The 20442-nt window shown below is 43.3% G+C and overlaps 2 protein-coding genes across 2 annotated transcripts in view; both read right to left on the bottom strand.

Annotated features, from left to right (window-relative positions):
- Window positions 1-344: 344 nt before the first annotated feature.
- Window positions 345-8533, bottom strand: alkbh5 (alkB homolog 5, RNA demethylase). Its single transcript, XM_006637130.3, has 4 exons — window positions 6924-8533; window positions 1866-1946; window positions 1252-1386; window positions 345-823 (listed from the first exon to the last, which is right to left on the bottom strand). Exons 1-4 carry the CDS (start codon window positions 7610-7612, stop codon window positions 640-642), a joined length of 1089 nt encoding a protein of 362 aa, XP_006637193.1. The 5' UTR covers window positions 7613-8533; the 3' UTR covers window positions 345-639.
- A 3248-nt stretch (window positions 8534-11781) lies between these two features.
- The window catches only part of myo15aa (myosin XVAa), a 65596-nt gene continuing 56935 nt past the window's right edge, over window positions 11782-20442 (bottom strand). The window contains exons 55-64 of the mRNA XM_069180951.1: window positions 19907-20037; window positions 19494-19588; window positions 18901-18978; window positions 17944-18040; window positions 16085-16245; window positions 15578-15711; window positions 15090-15223; window positions 14563-14696; window positions 13884-14024; window positions 11782-12638 (exon numbers count right to left, since the gene is read on the bottom strand). Of these exons, the coding sequence (XP_069037052.1) occupies window positions 12537-12638; window positions 13884-14024; window positions 14563-14696; window positions 15090-15223; window positions 15578-15711; window positions 16085-16245; window positions 17944-18040; window positions 18901-18978; window positions 19494-19588; window positions 19907-20037 (1207 nt within the window). The 3' untranslated portion in view covers window positions 11782-12536. The remainder of the gene's footprint in view (window positions 12639-13883; window positions 14025-14562; window positions 14697-15089; window positions 15224-15577; window positions 15712-16084; window positions 16246-17943; window positions 18041-18900; window positions 18979-19493; window positions 19589-19906; window positions 20038-20442) is intronic.

A 20442-nucleotide genomic window follows, 5' to 3' on the forward strand; every position in this document is an offset into this window, starting at 1 on the left:
AGCCCCTTGAACTGTATTTTTTCATAAATTGATTGAAATGTCACTACGTTTTTTGTCTTTTAAAAACATATACTCTCGAAAAGCACTTCCTAATACGTAAACATTTTATTTTTCTACTAAATCATTGAGCACCTAAACGAAAAGGGCATTTAATTGAAACGGTTGCAAAATTAAATGGATAATGACTTCCATCTCCCATCTCATTTAGAACCTCACAACTCCAAAACGATTTGGACAAGGACCTTTGAAAAAGTGAAAGCAGACATGCAGGTACTCCTTGTTATATTATCATACTCATAGATCTGATCAGGGCCACTGATAAGAAGCACCGTCTATGAAACAGACTAATGCAGGGAGCTGTCACACAGCTACAGGGATTGAGCTTGCCGAAGAGTTTAATAGTAGCTTCTCAGTTACTGGCCACTGCAATGAAAATAATTTAACGTTTCTTGTGGTACTCAAGTTCTTATTTCTCCCTGCTTAAATTAGAACCAGCAAACAACTTAGTGGCCCACTTTGCAGCTGATATGCAAACCGACTACTTCTAAATCTGCATGCAGACGGATGATTTCAGTACGCCTCGCATTGAAGAGCTAGCTATATCGGGGTCGCAGTCGCATCCTGGCTGGATCTCCTCCCTCAGTGTCGTCTCATTTTAACTTTTCTTGCTGAGCTCGCATGATCGTCAGGCTCATCGCTGCTGCCTGCCGCCTCGTGGGATCTTCTCCAGAAGTTCTCTGAACTAAAACCACTCCTTCGCCTGTGTCTCGGTAATATAACTGAGCGTCTGTTTTCTTCTTTATCCATTTCCAGTATGCGTGGCCTGCAAAAAAAACAAATGGGGAGTTTTATGGACGTCTGCCTGAGTCACGGAACATGGCAGACTCAAGAAAATGCAACCCACAGCCATGGCAGGATAATAGCGTTTTCTTCACTGCAGCACAGAAAGCAAACAGCGAAACAAGGAAGCAATTATCAAGCCCAGAAGGTACATGCTCTGGAGGGTCTATTACAAACTCATATGTGATGTCTGAATTACAAGGGAAATTGATGAAAATACATGCACATAGAGTGTACTATATTTCTGAGGAGGCTGCATTCAAGATTTTTTGCAGACATCAATTGCACTGTCTAAAGGCCAGAGGCACAGAACTCCACAAACTGTTTACTCTGTATAGAGGTGTTTGATGCAATCAGAGGGTGACACAGGGCCTAAGGACTTGCACAGAGAACACAGAAGGGTGTTAACACCTGTGAGCCGCATCGGGGTCTGCCTTCCGATGAGACCGCTTTGGTTTCAGGATCTGCTGCCGCTCAGGAGGGGAAACGGGAAGAATGGCAGGCGTTAATGACTTGGTTTCCAATCGCGGTGCATCAGGCCTTGTTCTGTTAAAAAAAAAAGAGATGTTTATTACAAAGGCTGTCATGTTCCGCTCCAGGTTCTCAACTATGCTAAACAGAAAAAGTAGACAATTATTCTGCCACACATACGGTTATAAATCTTGTTGGTATTAAGCAGGGAGGTTCCTAAGATTTCTGAATATACTTTCTGTGGCAGTTTTTATAAACGTGTCAAAAGAAAGTACATGTGTCAAAAGAAAGTACATGAGATATGTCACAAGTTAAGATATAGGTATATCATGGAAAATCTAAAATTAGTTACAACACCACCAGTGATTCACACTTTTTAAAGGCATAACAACCTGCCTATCTGGCACAGACGCTTCACTTGTCTGCTTTCCGTTCACATGAATACCCTCAAAAACAATTTTCATGGCCCTCTTTTTGAACAGTGATGCACTTAGTGTAACCACATCAGGATTCCCTCATATGTTATACAATTAATTGCTTGGTAGTCTCCTTACTTTCGTAGTATGATGACAGCTCTTCTTTCCTTGATATCCTGAGGTCGAATACAGTGAGTAATTTCATCTGCTGCGTAACCACTGCAAAGAAAGCAGGCATGCATGAGTGGAGGGAATAAACGGAGGTTAAGCACTGTTAGCCTCTCACACAGCCCCTTCTCAGACATGGAAAACATTTCATTTTAGCATACAGACGGTGCCTAGAGACTTAAAACAACTGAAATACAGGGGGTGGACAAAATAACGGAAACACTTAGTAATATATTAATATCAAGGACCTATTAAAGGGTAGGGCCACCCTTTGCCTTCAGAACAGCTTCAGTCCTTCTTGGACTGCTGTCATACAAGTCCTGAACTGTGTGTGGTGGGACACTGCACCATTCTTCAAGAAGAACAGCCTCCAGTTCTTTGAGGGATGAAGGAGGCGGAAATGTACTTTGCACTCTGTGCTCCAGAACTTCCCATAAAGGTTCAATGAAGTTTAGATCTGGTGACTGGGGAGGCTATGGAAGGCATTTGAATTCATACTGGTGTTCATGAAACTATTCTTGAGTTTGTTTAGCAGTGTATGGGGGCATTATCATCTTGGAATATGGGAACATCATGAGGGAACAGTATTTGCACCATAGGGTGCACCTGGTCCTGTAAAATGGCCTCATGTTCCTTGGCTGTTATAAGACCATGCAGAGCAATCAGCAGATCTAATGACTCCCACGGGATGGCTGCCTATACCATTACGGATCCCCCACCATGTTTAACAGTTGGCAACACACATTGTGGGTCGAAGGCATCCTTTGACTCCAAACGTAAACCCATCTGGATGTAGGAAATGGGGTAAAAGATGACTCATCAGACCATATTACTTTTTCCATTGCTCAGGAGTCCAGGTTTTGTGCTCCTTACACCAGGTTATGCATCTTTGTGTGTTGGCCTTGGATACAAGCAATTTCCCTGCCATAAATTCCAGATTTATGAAGCTCATGATGTACAGTTTTTGTTGAGACTGGGTCACAGAGGTGCCGATTCAATTCTGTGGTAATTTTTGAGGCTGTACTTTTATGACATTTAGCAACTATCCTGTGAAGTGTCCGTCTATCCCTGTCGGTGCGCTTCGACTTGCAACCACTGTTTCACTTTGCTGATGCAGTTTGTCCATGTTTGGCATATGCTGTCATTATTTCTGAGACTGTCCCACTTAACACATTCAATTAATTTGCAGTTTTTGTGACCGATGCACCTGCAAGTTGGGTACCGACTATATGGCCTCTTCAGGACCCTGTTAGTTGCCTCAGGTTGCTTTGAAAACTCACATATCAAAGTGCTAATTGTCAGACCTCCTTTAGAGCTGACACATGCTGCTAATTGGCAATCAAACTGATATGACTCACCTTTGCAGCTGCATTTGTAATTGTGATTTAGTTACTTCAAAGTTAAACCCCCTTTTCATGTGGTGTTTCCATTATTTTGTCCACCCCCTCTATGTTAAATGCTTGGAGGAGTGAAGCTCTCCCATGCCTGAATTTCAATCTTATCACTTAGAAATTCAAACTCAGGTTTCGAATCTCATTACTAGTATAGGAATCTTGAAAGGCAATATCGTGAAACACTGATGTTTAAAAGACAATAAACAGGTATTTTATTAACAAGTACTCCTTTAAGTGTGGCACAATGCTGGGAGTCACTGCTTAGAGCTGTGAGAAATCCCGGTTTTGAATGTGGGCTACAATACGTCACTAGAAATTCTCCCGGGGGCTGCACTCAAACAACCGGGTTTTGACAGGCCAGGTTATCTCCAGCGGGCACTGGAAACAAGACAGCTAGGGCTTGCAGCGCTATGGAGGTGGGCAGCGCCTGTCCTCCTGCCAGAGCTCGGCTCTGCCACGGACGCTGCAAGGCACGCCTTTCGGAAAGGAAGCAGATGGCTCGACAGCACATGTTCCTGGGGACATGTAGGTCTTCCCCATTTCACCCACATAGGTATGAAGGTCAAAGTCATAAGCTGAGCTGATTAATAACTGGCGATTCCTCTTGTTAATCAGAAAAAAATGCCAGTGCAGCAGTAGAACAAATTCCTTTGTGGCCTCGCTGACTTCAGTGAACAAAGTTAAACTGCAGATGAAAATGTGCACAATCTGATTCATCATTACATTCTTCACCTCCGAGCAGCAGCTCATAAACCCGGCTGCGTTTTCAGAAGACATGATTCGTTCTCTATAAAAGAAAAGCTCTAATAGGCATCAAGACTCACTAATGTTTTCAGTTAAACGATAGTCTTTGAAAGTTTGAGACTAACCGGGATTACAGGACTCGCTACTTTCATTGTACACTGCTTAAATCCATCAATCTGTACTTCACACAACCGTCCAGGATAAAACAAGTCGTGTATTTTTGTTGAACTCATGGGTTGATTTGGAATACACATCACTGTGTATACACATCACAACGCATACAGAAGCTTCAGCAAAAAAATCTGATCAGGATTAAGGAGAAAGTCTTAACCCAAGTATTAGGGAGGCAGAAAAAAAATGTACTTAACTATATTAAAATACTAACCAAAAGGAAAGTTTAGAACTTCGTGATTTACAGAATTAAATAGGAGATTCTGTATACTATGAATAGACCATGCTTTGTAAAATATTGGCATGATGGTATGGAGTAATGCTTAGGGCTCTGAACATATAACTGGAGAGTTGTGGAGTCAAATTCATGGGGGAGGGGCACAGCCATTGCACCACTGAGAAAAGTACTTCTCTCATTTTGTTCCAATATAAATGCATACAAATGTTATCACTTTGGATAAAAGCATCAGCCAAATAAATATTGAACTGACTGCTAAATTTTTTCTGAAAGAATGGGAGGTGGATGCTATAGTTCAAGATGAAATGTCTTAAACCTGTAATGACAATACAAATAGTAGGAAGTGTGGCTGGATAATGAGATTATTGGTTCCCAAACCTAGTCCTGGGAGAGCACTGTGACTTTTAGTTTTTCCTTCAGCCAAGTTCTTATTCGCAGCCTCATTGATTTTAGTTTTCTATGGGGAGCAGATTTGTAAACGTATTTTCAGCTCTGAAAAACTCCAATTAGATTTGCAATTGGTATGAAGCCTGACCAATTTCTGAGTTTCAGAACTGCCCTCATTCAGGTACACTGTGTGAAATGTAACCAATTGAGCCTCTGTAAAGGGGGAAAAAAGCACACTTTGGGGAGTGTTTGATACACTGTCATTTCCACCTGTCTCAATTCATCATCAACCATCACCTCTTAAGCACTCTTGACAGAATTAAGTGTGAGCAAGTTGAAGACACACTTCATAAAGTTCCGTATTTTGAATACAGCAGCTTTAAAGTAAGATTTGTTTTTAGCCTAAGGACTGTGTGCAGAGAAACATGTTAGGAAGTCTAAACAAGCAAGCAGATCATGTGATCATTTAAAAGTACAGATACAGAGCTCTGTGACACAGTGCCCCCCACCTCCAGAGCCAGGGTGAGAAAGCATTGCTCTTTAGCCCAGCTTACTTAAAAACATACCTTAAAAACTAAATACACATCTGGTATAAAGAAAAAGGTACAAGTAATAGGTTTATTCCATGCTGAAAAGAGAAGAAAGAAAACACAATGTTTTGGCTGTGGAGCTTTCTTCGGGTGTAAGGCTCCACAGCTGAAATAGTGTTTTCTTTCAGCATGGAATAAACCTATTGTTCCTTTGCAGCCTACGCATGCTGACACAGCTACCCACCTGAACTAAAGAAAAAGGTGCTTCTTTGTAAAACTTACAGGTTGTGGACAGAAAAAAATGGAAACACTTACAGAAAGTCAACCCTCTGTGCCTGTGTGGGGTGTATATGCTGTAGCATACAGCTTAGAATCGCCTGAAATTCTGCAGGAGGTGGCACCATTCTTCCATGACAAAGTCAATAAACTCACGCCTGGCTGAATGGGAGGTGGAAAACGCTGTGTCATGCATCGTTCCGAATATTCTGAATACCCAAGAAATGCCTGAGTGTGGCCAGATCTGGTGACTGAGAAGGCCAGGACCTGTGAGAACGTCAGTGCCACTGGGACACCTCACGTGCTCTGCAAATGGGGGCTTTGTCTCCCCCAAAAGACACCCCAGCCGGCAGGAAAGAAATGCTGCAACACGGGGTGAAGATCATCACTCAGCACCATTAAGTAGAGACTAGCACAGACTTTGGTTTCTAACGGAATGAGTGCATGCAATCCAGGCCAGGACAATGTGTCCAGCAACATTACAGAACTGCCAGTACCCTTCACTGCTGAACCACGCAACTCAGGGCTGCAGAGCTGCTTAGGAGGCACCGCACGTAAACTTGTCTGTTTGTCCAGAGCATGGTGAAGGATGATTCACCTGACCTTATCACAGTTCTCCCCCGCTCAATAGTCCACTGCCTGTGCTCTTTGCACCACTGGACTCGCAGAGGTGAAGTGCCAGGTGTGATGAGCAGTTTGTGCACTGCAGCCAGACCCGGGTTCCTCGCTCTTGGCAGACTGGTTTCGACAAACCTGACCGCTTGCTCCGCAGGTTGAACTTTTCAGCCAACAGATCGGCAGCGGCTGGTCTGTTTTGCCTTGCAAGTCGACTTCGTTCCTGGACATCACGATCCAGGAGAATGCCCTTTCTCCCGCTGATGATGTCAGCATGGAAATCTGAGGGAAAGCAATCCCTGCTCCTCACTGTGACTGCTCTTGTAGCTATGTTAGCCATAATCATAGACAACCGGGACTGTCCATCGTTTTTAAACATTGCAGCCAGGATGGGGTCATGTGATTTGCTTAATTAATGCTTGGCTCCTGTGTGGAAACCCTTGCTTTGCCCCTCAGTTACCCAGATGTTCCCATTTTCTGTCCACTACCTGCACGTGTGAAAAAAACTCATCTCCTAATTACACAGAAAGAGGGCATTCTATTCAAAACACGAAACCACCTCGAAAGGCAGATCTACACCCATACAGCATTCAATAATCATATAAACTCATCCTGATCAAGCAAATCGTCCCACAACGTAGGACAGCTACAGTGAAAGGCGCTGAGAGCATACCTGAGGACAGTGACGCTTCCTCGCCTCACCGGCAGGAACAGCACCGGCTCCGACACACGGATGGGCTTGAACTGAAACTTGCAGCCGAAGCACAGCGCCGAGTCGCTGAAGAACGACACCGACACGATGGGCCTCTCGAAGATGTGGATCGGGTCGACGTGGGAGACGATGCAGCCTCCGGGCTGGTAGTCGTTGATGACGGCGCTGTTGACGAAGCCGTCGGGTATGACCCGGTTGGCCACCAGCTTCTTTATAACCAGTTCGTGGACCCAGCTGGGGATCTCGTCCACCTCCCCCTTGGAGTACAGCCGCTCCTGCCCCGGGCCCCTCCTCTCCAGCTGGGAGCCGTAGGTGTAGCCCTCCCCGAAGAAATACTTGTTGCGCAGGGGCGCCCGGTCCACCGTGTGCTCCCGGTACAGACCCTTCTCTCCCTTGGACACGACCTCGTCGATCTTGGCCTCGATGCGGGAGCACTCCTCCGAGCTGAAGATGCTCACTTGCCGGATGCCCGTCTTCACCTTCTGAGCCTCCACCTCTCGCTGGTCCTCGTAGTCGCTGTAGTCCTCCTCCGAGTCGTGGTACTTGCGCTTTCGCCCATTGCTGTGATCCGCAACTCGGTTCCCGTAATTGTCCCTGTGGGGAGTCATGGACTTGAGCTTCTCCCGCAGGTCGGTGTACCCACTTGCCATTTTTTAGACTAAACGGGGCGCTCATAAAAACGGCATTTAGCCCCCATATTTCACAGACCTCTGCGAGGACCTAATCGGGATACCGTGACGCGCCACCTGGGCTTCCCTGCGGTGTCCTACAGCCAAGATCTGTCGTTTTGTGCCCTGTGGTCGATATCCCCTCAAGTCAGTGCTCTCCCTAGGACTGCAAACACAGAGAACAACTCAGTCGGGAGAATCGCGCACTTGAACTGTCACTCTGAATTAGTTCAATTTTTAACGACACGACACCCTCAGTAAGAGAGCCTTCTCAACGAGACGTATTTTGATCTAGGTAGTCGAGAGCAAAAACGGAAACCTGCGAATCGTAGATTTTACTTGTTTCCCCCCCAGAAGAACACCGGGGAAAACGTCAATAAAATGTAACAAGTCCAATTGCTCTTTTCGCAAACTACATTGACGTCCTAATCTTGACTGCTGTTGCGTGCCGGAGGTCTCGACTGTTATCGCCCCGTAGACACAGTGACCGATCCAGAGAGGTCAGATGTTTTAGGAGAACCAGCTATTTCTCTTTTTTTTTTCACAATATCCTCTTCTTACTCGTCAACGCTTTACATAAAAACAAGGCGAAAAAAAATAAACGTGTAACCCAGTCGGGCTCAGCGCGCATGCTCCCCATTCCGCGCGTGCTCACAGAAACCAATCTACGCTTTTTTGCTCATCCATAGCAACCGCTAAAACGAGTCCTCAAACACCTGAACAAAACCTCCCCATTCCACTCCGAGTCAGGGGGATACCGGCTGTCTTCAGTCACAGGCTATATATTTTTGCGGCTGATTTACAACGCTACCACCTTCCCTCAGACATCCATCCCTTCCTCTCAGTTCACTGGCTTTCCTCAGCCGAGACTCCAGTATCCTCGAGACATCACAGACAAACCCATCACCCCCCACCTCCCACCCCTTGCGTTACTGCGATTGGCTTATTTTACACAGCCCCGCGCGTGCCGAACCATTCTACACACGCCTATTGGCTAATAAAAATGCCACTCAAATAGTATGCTAATTATTTCAATCCATCAAGTGTGGTGGACTAAGAAATTCTTGGGGTCTTGAGCGGTTGAGCTGCCTCACTAGGCGCCTATCCTCAAATGTTTCTTCGGAAATTATTATTTTAGTCCCCCCCAAAACCATTAGTTTCTGTATCGTATAACATCACCGGGACTTCCTTGTCACATGCTATGAGGCGATAGAATAAAAGTGACTAAACGGTCAGGAGAGCTCCCGATAAAGATCGGTGGTGGACGGTATTGCTGCGGTTTCGTTGGGCAGCCGTTGGGCAGCCCTGGCTGTGAGGAAAATACGTGACCGGAGCAGCGTTTCTCAGGGCCGACAGGAGAGCCTCATTGCCATGCGTGTACGCTGGCTAAATAAACCGTTTTATTTTAGAAAACTGGGTCTGTTCATTTTTACAGTGCTGCTGCGAAGTGGAAACTGCAATTTATAGAACGCGGCTAGCTATCATTTTTTTCCCACGAACATGCAGTCGAGTATGCTTTTATTCCTTGGGACAGATAAATGCTATTAATCTGCATTGCACTTTTTCTATTTAGTTGATTAAAAATAAAAGGTGGATAGATTATATGACGTAGCGAAAGAAAATGTTTTTGCTTTCATTTGTCAGAAATAAGCCGATGTAGCACAGGGAGCGTATGCGACCTGTTCGGTAAAGGGACAAACACTGATACTGTAAGGTTTCTGGAGCGGCGGACAAAAGTGATTTTCCTTGGGACTTTCCAAATTTTTCATTTTCCTATTACTACATGCCATGTTTAAAGTGCTCCAGTTCTAGTAAATCAATCCCTTTGTGGTTAAAGCCTACTGGGGATAGAGGTAAGAGACCCTTACCCTATAGGAGTGGAAATCCTTCCTATAATCCCACACAAATTCGCTATTTGAATTAGTCCCAATCGGCGCTTTTTCCAGTGTCCACCGACAAATGTTGGCTGGAACCCATTCAATTCCTAAAGCGATAGTTTTTTTTGGTAGATGTGCAACAATAAAAATCGGTATTTTACTATGATTCATTTTTATTACAATTTTTATCCACCAGTTTTCAATCATCTTTAGTCTTAACACTGAGTAAAAGCCTGACAGGAAATGGAAGAAACTAGGAGTCTAAAGTTAATTTCTGGAGCGAAATGTAGAGGTGTCTCTTGTACTGTGTGCTTAAAAATGGAGTGTGAATGTAAATATAGTATAATTATATGGGATGTAAAACGTGAAGCAATGCTTTTCTGAATTACATATTCACAGATCATTGGTTTTAGGTGAATTATGTTATGTGTGTTTGCATCCTAATTAATCATTCACTCACTGTTGTGCCGATACCAGCCCTGTCTTTGAGATGTGACCTTGTCTTTCTGTTGTTCAGGCCTTCGTGTTCAACTCTTCACATTAAACAAGTTTTAAAGGTCTTCAGCAGTCATTTTATTTCTCTGACAGTGGGTTCTAAATAAATAAATTACGTTCCAAAGAGCTCTGCAGGTTTACTTGTCGGATAGAAAATAGATGAGTCCAGTTAAAATGAGCAGAAGAGTGTACTGTAGGACATCGGTTGCTTTTCTAGTTTTCACCTGAGAAAGTGAACCTGCGGAGTTCCTAAGGGTGATGTGATCTGTGTAGCCCAGACACTGAGTGACTACACACAGCTGGCTGTATATTTCTGTCCCTCTCTGCTTTTAGACACGAAATCAGCTGAGTCATGGCCGCTGGCTGCTGGCACCTACAGCATGTGCCCCATTTAAAACCATTTGCCTCCTGTAGGCATTAAGTCAAACAGTAAATGGCATTACATAGATCTGCACTACATATGACATTGCACGGCTTCTACTCAGGACATGGAAGCAGCAGTAACATGGTATAACTTACAAGGCTGATTAAGTCATTTTTAAGTTACGAACATTCTTAATTTGGGGGAATTATGCAGATTATGTTTTGAGTGATTATAGATTGTTTTTTGGTGACGGTAACTGCATATTTCGGACCATGAGGGCACTTGTCCCTAGTTGTCCAATTTATTATACTGAAAATTGTTTCAAAAAACCAAAATGTGCAACCATTGCTTGTCAAGGATAATAAGACAAGCATTATCCTTGACAATCCTTGATAAATAAACTTTGATTCGATTTGATTTGATTTGATTTTTCAAGGATGTCGAGAGCAGGCTAAACAGGCTCATTTGGAAGGCAGCTCCGTAGGATCTTTCATAAAATCAGTGGATGCTGTCTTCACATAATAAGATACCAAAAATCAGAAGGCAACTTTAATCCTCATTTGCTACCATTCTTATGTTTCTCAGTGGTTTTCTTGTTAGGTGAAAACTTATTTCGAATAAAAAATGTTTTTTATAGAATATATTTTCTTTTATCTTAGGATTTTCATAAATATATATATATAGGCCAAACAGTTTTTAGCTCCAAAGTGGACTTCCTCCTTGCTGATAACTGCTGGGAAATGCTGACATTATAAATAGCGTCAGTGTCATTTTTCCTCCATCAGAAGGTTGTGTGCAGACGCCTGCAGACATGACGTTCAGGGCCCTACACAGTTTCTGAGCTCCAGATTTTCAGCCAAACAGAGGGGCGAGGACATGGCAGAGCCGACTAGCTGGGAGGGACTGAAAAACAAGTGAAGCAATAGATTTCAGATTCCACATCAAATATTTGGTAACATGGCAACTAGTGTAAAAAAAGGGAGAGAAAGTGATGGGTGGGAATACGTACACGGGAGTACAGGAAACACCAATTCCAAATGTTAGGCATTTGCATAGGGTTTGCAAAAGAGAAGTTAAGCAACCTTTATAGTTCTTGAGGGTAAAAAGGTCACAAAGTCACATTCAGCTACCAAGAAGACTCGCGCCACCTTGTAACAAGGTGAAAGAGAATTGTTAAGCCCTCTTCTAGAAAGCAAAAGGTCCCCAAAGGAACAAGTGTTCCTTCATAATGTTCTTTACTGAAATCAAACGAAGAACAAGTCAGGAAAGAAGTTCAAGTCTGAGAAGCCTATGTGTGTTTTCAGTCTTCAGATACATAAACCCCAGATTAGACTTCCATTCAAAAAGAACATTAAGTGTAATTTTATCCCACAATGAAAACATTTTAAGTAAAAAGGCTAGATTTCAGAAACAGATCTGTAGAAACGTTTAATGTTTTTACAAAAATATTGCTTCAAATTATTTCTTATGAGATGAGGGCAGAGTGTTCACAGAGAAAGGCGTCAATATTGCAGTGAAGTACAAATGTTTGTTTGTTTTTCAGGCAGCAAGAACAATCAGAATAGAGCGCGTTAGACACCAGTTGACTTAAAACAAGACACCTATTGCACTGTCACTTTGAAAATATAAATTTATAGTACAAAAATCTGTAAGGCAAGTGGACGTACAAAAAGATAACGCAGAAAGAAAACGAATAAATATGAAAGAAGGAATTTCTTCTTTCAGAACATTTAAGTTAAAATCTAGAGAGGTATGCAGTATACATTTGGATTACGTTAGGGTGGGTTATGCATTTGTGAAGAAACATTCAGTAAAAATAAATGATAGTAGTTCAGGTGGGTAGCTGCGTCAGCATGCGTAGGCTGCAAAGGAACAAGTAATAGGTTTATTCCATGCTGAAAAAAAGAAGAACTCACACCTGAAGAAGGCTCCACGGCCGAAACGTTGTGTTCTCTTTCTTCTTTTTTTCAGCATGGAATAAACCTATTACTTGTTCCTTTGCAGTAAAAATAAATGATTACTCAGATAAATAGTGAAATTAATAGATAACTTGTTTTAAACACTTAAAAGCAGTTTAAGAAAACAGAGGTAGCTGAAATCCAGCATTTTTGTCTGATGATGCATGATGTAAAACCCATGTGCATTCTAAATCAGGAAGGGGGTTGCTGGGTCAGAGGAGAGTGATTTCGCTGGGGGGCAGAGTCAGCCGTTTCTCCCGGGCCGACAGGAGATTCTCCATGTGCATGGCAATGACGCGACACAACTCCAGTCCCTGCAGGAAACACACACACAAGGAAACTGGAATGACACGAGGACCAAACCAGAGCTGCTTCTGTGCATGGTTAAACCTGGTCTTATAGTTCTCACAAACCTACATACAATGCTGCCCCCTGCTGGCCGAAATAGAATACGTCTCTGCAGTTGCCGATTTAAATGCTTGGCTGACATTTGTCTTGAAATACATCGTCTACAATTATGTGCTATGTCCTGTTGGATAGGGCTTGGCTATCTTTCCAGTGTAATTTTATCATTCTGATAAAATAACAGTTCCAGTTATTAATCATGCATACTGTATACTGTACAAGAAAATACAAAGTTCTCTTAAATGCATAAAATAAAGACAATCCTTTTAAGAGCCGATTGTGTGATATTATGTATTCCAGAAACTGTCTGGTACTTTGCTCACAAGCACTTAATGATTCATGATCATGATTCCACTACCTAGAAAACAACAATTATTGTATTTTGGGGAACTAAAAAGTAACAATATCTGCAAAGAGTGCCTCATTACAGTTGAGCATGAAAAATAGTAAGGATTTCATTGATCGAGGTGAGATTTCAGGTGCAGATGTCTCTGAAAAGCATAAGAAAGGCGGTAGAAAAAAGTGAGTGAATGCATTTGAACTGAGAAATGAACAACTGCACATACTGTATAAATACAGGTTTTGCCTCCCGTGGGCAACAGAATAGAAATCAACCAAGGAAAGAAGAAATTAGGACAGAACACAGTGCAAAACATTCAGTTCTTAATTTATGGTGTTGTTAAAGAGAAATACAGGAGGAGGTCAAATTCTAATCTCGCACCTATGCTGTCTTACATATAAACAAACAACTATGCTCTTTCTTAGCCTCCCTCCACCCCATCTTCACCCTTGCAGCTGCCTCCCTGGTTCATTCCACGTAAGTGAGGATTGTCACAGCTTTCATTCCTTAGCCAGGTGAGTTAATGCCAAAGTATTCAATATACTATCCCTTTCTATTTGTCAACTTGTTTCAAAGAATTTGACCCAAAAAAATTGAAACAGTATTCTTGAAGATATTAGACACAGTCCATGAATCTAAAAATAATCCTGAATCTTCTGAATTAAGCATTTACGAGACCTGGAAATGCTGGATTGGAGTGGCATTGGTTTCCTTGCATGAGTCTAATCCCCTGCAGATGAGTGGCTGGAAGAGACGCTGGGATGCAGAAACACGGACAACTGCCCAACTGCGTAGAGAAACCACCTGCCCGTACCTGCTCAAGCTGCAGCTGGGTGATGCGCTGCGACATCAGATCTCCCAGCATGATCTCCACATAGGGGAAGCTGGAGCCGGATGTGGGCCTCTGTGTACGAGTGGACTGCACTTCCTTCAGGGGGAACTTCATCAGCAGCTCCTGAAAATAATGGGGGATGGGGGAAATGGAGAGAAGCCATATTCGTGTATTAATCCTACTCCGTTGGGCCCCTGAGCAAGGCCCTTAACCCCAGCTTCTCCAGGGGCGCTGGATAAATGGCTGACCCTGCGCTCTGACCCCCTGCTTCTCTCCCTGTCTGTGTGTCTCACGAAGAGCAGGCTGGGGTATGCGAAAAGACACATTCCTAATGCAAGAAATTGTATATGGCTAATAAAGTGATCTTATCTTATCGTGTGTCTCCCAACAGAAATGTGTCTCCAGACTTCAAGAGGAAAAACTATGGGCTGTAATATGGGCTAAAAGACAAAAGACAGTTCTTGGAATCTATTCCATTTGTGTAATGCATGACTCTCACTATGTACATGTTGTTCATTATATTTCAGATTGTCTGATGCACATAAAATGGGTGCAGAATTGTACACGATGGATGTGTTAACACCTGCATGCACAGGCACCACCTCCACTGGCTAGACATACAGCCCTCCGAACAACAAAATTAAAAATTGTGACGGCATACATGAGTGTCCTTGTTGATGAAGTTGAGCCCATTCTGGTTGACGGCCAGGATGCAGGGAGCGACGATGGAGCTGTTGCTGCTGCTCTGGATGTAGAAGAAGGTGGAGCCAAACATCGGGAAGGCGCTCACCAGCCCTGGGGGGAACAAGTAAAACGCCACCACGTCACCTCCGTACGCACAGAAACAAAGACAAGCAGTCACGTACAGCCACAGCGGAAAAGACAGGTCTGTGGGAAAGCTGCCTAGGAGGTAGGAGTCCATTTAAACCTCCGCAGTGAGATTAAACTCACCCCCCACACAGAAGTGAGATAGACATGTGAGAATGCAGCTTCCCCAACAGTGACAGATACATTCACATTATAGAAACCATGGACAGCAACTAGAATACTTGAACAAATCTCCCTGGTCCTTAAGGGTAGGATGACTTCAGGGCACACAGGTATAGATCACCTGCTGCTTCCAGGCTTTGATGTGAACCGGAACGTGTTGCCTAATTGTGCAATCCTGCTCCATGACTCCGGTCTTACCAAGGAACTGCGCCCTGGCCTGGTGGGGGCTCAAGGCCTGGACCTGCTGCATGTGCTGGGTCACCATGTTGAGCCAGGGCTGCGGCCGCTGCTGCCCATACAGCTGAGCTGGGACGTAGTCCTGGACCTCCCGGCTGACAGGTGCAGGGACACAGACAAGAGGAGAAAGGGGAAACACTGAGGTTACTGCAGGCTGATAGAGGCTGTGCCGGGCCTGCAATGGAATGGGCAGAGTCTCCAGAGGAAGACAGAAGCGAGATCTCTCTGGGTCGATAGCGATACAGAGCACAGACCTGGGGTGTCTCAATGGTCCTCAACCCTTTAAGCACATGTTTACACATCCCTGTTACTCAAGCCATGGAGAATTAGTCCATGTTTCCATAAATTCATTGACATGCATGGTCCAGAAACCTCTATCCTCAGCTGTAGGCCTATACTGCAGTGGCTAGTCAAGTAGGTGGAGGCTGCTAGGTGCCCTGTAGACCTACACAGTGGGCAGGTAGATGCTGTCCTTGGCACGGTGCTGCAGGGCCGCCAGCTTGGACACCTGTTGCAGCTGCTGCTCGCTGACTTTCCCCTGAGGCACAACATTGAGCAAAGCCTTCAGATAGTCTGGGAGGACCTGAGAGAAGAATGAACACCAAAGTCAAACACACTGAACCTGAAAGAAACTGGAATACACCTCCCTAAGGTTGTCTCTAATCTCCTAACGTATTCTACAATTTATCACAGACTTCATGCAGATATTACTTAAGTCGTAAATATAAAACCTTTTTTCTTACAGCTGCTTCTTGAAAACTGTTCGTTAAAACAAAACAAAACAAGTTTTCAAGAAGCAGTCGTAGCCACACAAAGTTTTGTACCTTCTTAAAATAATGAACAACTGCGGTTTAGTTTCCTATAAGTGGATCTCGCAGGCATTTTTTTGGGCAATCACACAAAAAATGTTCTTACAAGACGCCGGCTTTCTGCGGCCTAGCCTGCCTGCACTGTACCTGGTTGTAGTGCATGGTGACGCAGAGCTCATTGTCAAATTTCAGCGGCTGGCACCAGATCACCCTCCTGAACCAGAAGGTGTAGTTGCTGTCAATCTGCTCCGCCTCTGTGGCGATATCCAAGATGTACTCCTTCTTGTTCAGCGGACGGACGTTCTGGCCTGAGAAGAGCACAGATCAGCTGTAGACAAGCAGCCAGTGTGCAGCGTATCGCCAGTAAAATCAGATCTTTGTATAATCTGTACGGCATATTACAGTACCTACCTGCCTTAGTGGGCAATACAATCGTAATGAATGGCATAACACTGCTTTTTCAGATGTCAAATATTTTAATATGAATATTTGATTTAATTGGCAAGCAAAAAAAAACGGCGATCAAAAATAAGAACAAAGCAACCCCTCACACCCTCTTCTCCCACCCCTTCTTACAACGGCAACCCACTCCTAAAAAGCAGAAGGAAAAAAACACAAAAGTCCCATGACTATAACAATGATAAGAATATTGAAATCTATGTCGAGAAAACAGAAAAGCTCATTCACGCCATGGGAGAGCACCACAGGTCAGCCAGTTGTGTTAGCAGACACAGTACAGTACAGGAACAAGTAATAGGTTTATTCCATGCTGAAAAGAGAAGAAAGATAACACAACGTTTCGGCTGTGGAGCCTTCTTCAGGTGTGAGGGTATATTGTAATAGTATAGTATATTGTAAATATTGTAAAAGTACAGGAACAGCACAGAGACTACAAAGGTACAGTATGAAGCAAATTCCAAAACTTATTTTCTTATTACATGTGAAAACAACATCGACTGTATATGGCTCTGCAGATCCTGTGTCCTTAATACGCTGAAAATGTGGAACAAGATACATAAAGACGTTAATAAACTGAAGACTTAAAAAGTGAAGTGTGTGAGGGGTTCTTGTTTTGTTTATGTTGAAGGTAGTTTAGAGAAAATGTTTAAGAGAAAGACAATACCCCGTCTCCTATCACTCAACAGCTCACCAAGGTATATGAATACATACAGGTATACTGTAAATATATTACTTCTGACTTTCCTTCCCGGTTTTCTTGGATAAAGAGCCTGCTCCACCCATCCCACTACCAACACCAAAGCCACAGCTCTTCAGCTCAGCCTGTGTCACCAATGGGAACATGTCCTGTTGCCCCTCAAGCCCAACAAGGTAAAACCAAAACATTCTCTTAGATGCTCATTTAACACAAACGCATTTATTGTTTTTATCTTCTGAACTTAAAGAAAAAGCTACCATTGACTTCTGCAATGAAGAGAGTTATAAGCAAGAAAATGATGAACTTCCTAGACAAAAAAGTTTTTTAGGAGGAGTAGCTCTGTGTTTTATAGTCCTTACAACTCAATACAAAAAAAATGAAGTAATCACCCCCTCTTTTGGTGATACAGTGTAATTACATCACTTTTTCTGGAGAATTTGCCTCATTCGTTGACATCTCTTCTTGCAGCTTCACTTATCAGGACAGAACACATTTCTTTGATTTACTTCTCATTTGACCAATAAAAATGCTTCTAATCAACAAAGTTATTTGGAAGAATCGGTAAAAGAAAATCATTAAAAAATGTTTTGTTAGAAAACTGTTTATTTGTGATCTTTAATAATAATAATAATAAACTTTATTTTATATAGTGCCTTTAAAGGTGGCTTCTCAAAGCACTTTGTTCTTTCACTTTCTTAGATGATTCCTATTCAGCGCCTGTGGTCTAATGGATAAGACCATCTTCTCAGCCACAGACTGTGAGTTTCTGTCTAATTCTGGGAGAGGAGTGGTGATGTTTATATCATTTTTCCTCGAGAGTGAAATCCAGGATTGAAAAGGCATCACTCACCCCTGTTCGTGACAACAAAGATGGCGTACTCATCCATGGCCTCTGGCCTGTGCAAGCCCATTTCATAGCAGAGCTCCTCGACGACGTCAAGGGAGATCTGCGTGCAGGGGAAAGAAAAAAGAACAACAGCTGTCAAATCCTAAAAATGGCATTTTATAATAATAAACTTTAATAAACTTTATTTTATATAGAGCCTTTAAAGGTGGCTTCTCAAAGCGCTTTACAGGCTGACAACAACAATAAATAAGAAGAATACACAAGATAAAACACAATTACAATATAAAGAGGAGACCGTGGATGGTGGTGCTAAGAAAAGCAGAGGGGTGAAGAATGGAACCAATTCAGTACAGACTTTTCTGAAGAAGAGGGTTTTGAGCCTGGATTTGAAAGAGTTTAGAGAAGGTGACTCTCTGATATCCTTGGGGAGAGAGTTCCAGAGCTTGGGGGCATAACAGGAGAAGGTCCTGTCACCCATACAATGTAGACGGGCTTGGGGGACAGTTAGGAGACCAGATATAGAAGAGCGAAGGTTGTTAGGTGGGGAGTAGGGCGATCATAGTTCAGACAGGTACTGAGATGCCAAGCCATGCAGAGCCTTATAGGTGAGCATGAGGATTTTAAAGTCTACACGGAATTTGACCGGAAGCCAGTGCAAGGACTCCAGGATAGGAGTAATGTGAACACTTTATTTTCACAGTTATTTTGTAAACTTTCTTCAATCCAAAACAAAATGCAGCCTCTGACCAGCCCAGTTATTAAGTTTCCAAAACGATCAGAGCTGCCCCTGAACCTTACCACATTTCATTCCTCCTCTGCTAATGAGTGTCGTCACACCAGCCTTTCACAATACTTTCTTTTTCCTTTACAATGTCACAGAACGCTGCACATGTGCTGCCAGGAGCGTCTGCACTTCCGTTATCTTTCTCTCCGCAATGTGTCCTAGGATGGGAGACTTACTGAGCACGTTTTGATCTTCAGGTGTCGCTCGATTCCTCCAGGAAGTAGAAACAACTGCCTCTTGGAGCTTCTCCCAGCCTGCGGAAGTCAAGAGCAGCGCTGATCATCACACGGAGCCACACATTCCTGGATCAAATCAAAACTTCAAACCAGCAGGCAATCTGAGTTACAAACTGAGCACCCTGTCGCCAGGTTTCTAAGATATACAGTATAAACAAGAAGCATCTGGCAAACCAAACTGTCACACTTAAGAAGGTAATACTTTTGATTTCATTGTTGGGGGTTCTTGAAGTAAAACGGACAAGGATCTTTTGTTCAAGTCTTTTCTGGTGTATGTTTTCATAAGTCATTTGGCAGAGGCAGGAAGGACATGACTTAGATATTACAGCCTTTACACACCAAAAATCATTAGTTTAGGCTTTTAACCAGGATGAAATCTTACCCCACTATGAAGCTTCTCCAAATAATTCCCTCTTTTTATTGACTGTAAGTGAATACTAGGACTCTGAACATGAATAAGCCTTAGTCCTAAGTCCTGCCAGCAGTCTGCACCTGGAACTGTGATTGAAATGCGTGTTTCCCAGAATACTGACCACCATGGCCTTAAGCTCCATGCCACTGGGAAACTGGCTCCGGCCTCCAAACTGGAACGTCTTCCTTAGGTTTTGTTCACAAGCTTTAGCAATTCCTGTCAGCACAAGCAAAATCTATGAGTGGCATCTACTTCTTTTTTTTACATTATTTATTCAAGAGAAGGCACTGTATTCCTCAACGGAGAAAGTCTAAATCACTAAATCCGTGGAAAATGCATCAATGATTTAATTATCAAAAAACAATTTCTTTCATTAACAGGAAGTGCAGGCTATATTAAAAAAAAAGGATTATAGAAATGTTGGAGAAAGGGTATATTTGATACTGTACAGGTACAACAGACTCTGTTCACTAACTCTGCAATAGAAATGAAAAGGGATTATAGAACTAAGAAACGCCGGTTCAGGCAACATGCCTTGGAAATGCAGCCCCGGGCTCCTGCAGACGTCCTGCAGGAACTTTAGCAGGTAGTGCTTCAGCACCTCCGAGCAGCGGTTGTAGGCAGTGAGAATGTACAGCAGCCTCCACCCCCTCTGGCAGCTGTCCCTGGAGAACACAAAGCAACACAGCCTCTTTCACACTGAGCCCCTTATTGTAACACCAACCGCTAAGACTAAAGACCAAAAGGCTTTGTCTCGTTTGTAGTCTTAAGTTAACAATCAGCCTATTATCAGGTCAGGTGGGTAGCTGCGTCAGCATGTGTAGGCTGCAAAGGAAAGAAAAAACAACGTTTCGGCCGTGGAGCCTTCTTCAGGTGTGAAGGCTGAAGAAGGCTCCACGACCGAAACGTTGGGTTTTCTTTCTTCTCTTTTCAGCATGGAACACACCTATTACTTGTTCCTTTGCATCATATATACAGTACTATGCTTGTATACCCTTTATACTTTATTCCCTGTCCTCTCCACATTGGATTGTTCAGGAATGCAGCCCCTAAAATATGCCTGTACTATA

Source organism: Lepisosteus oculatus, chromosome 19, assembly GCF_040954835.1.
Source record: "Lepisosteus oculatus isolate fLepOcu1 chromosome 19, fLepOcu1.hap2, whole genome shotgun sequence".
Lineage (NCBI taxonomy): Eukaryota > Metazoa > Chordata > Actinopteri > Semionotiformes > Lepisosteidae > Lepisosteus > Lepisosteus oculatus.

Coding starts and splice junctions, on each gene's coding strand:
- alkbh5 (XM_006637130.3), bottom strand. CDS start 7,612: ATGGCAAGTGGGTACACCGACCTGCGGGAGAAGCTCAAGTCCATGACT. Junction 1,947..6,923: donor GGAAGCGTCACTGTCCTCAG/GTATGCTCTCAG, acceptor CTTTCTTTGCAG/TGGTTACGCAGCAGATGAAA. Junction 824..1,251: donor GACCCCGATGCGGCTCACAG/GTGTTAACACCC, acceptor TTTTTTTTGCAG/GCCACGCATACTGGAAATGG.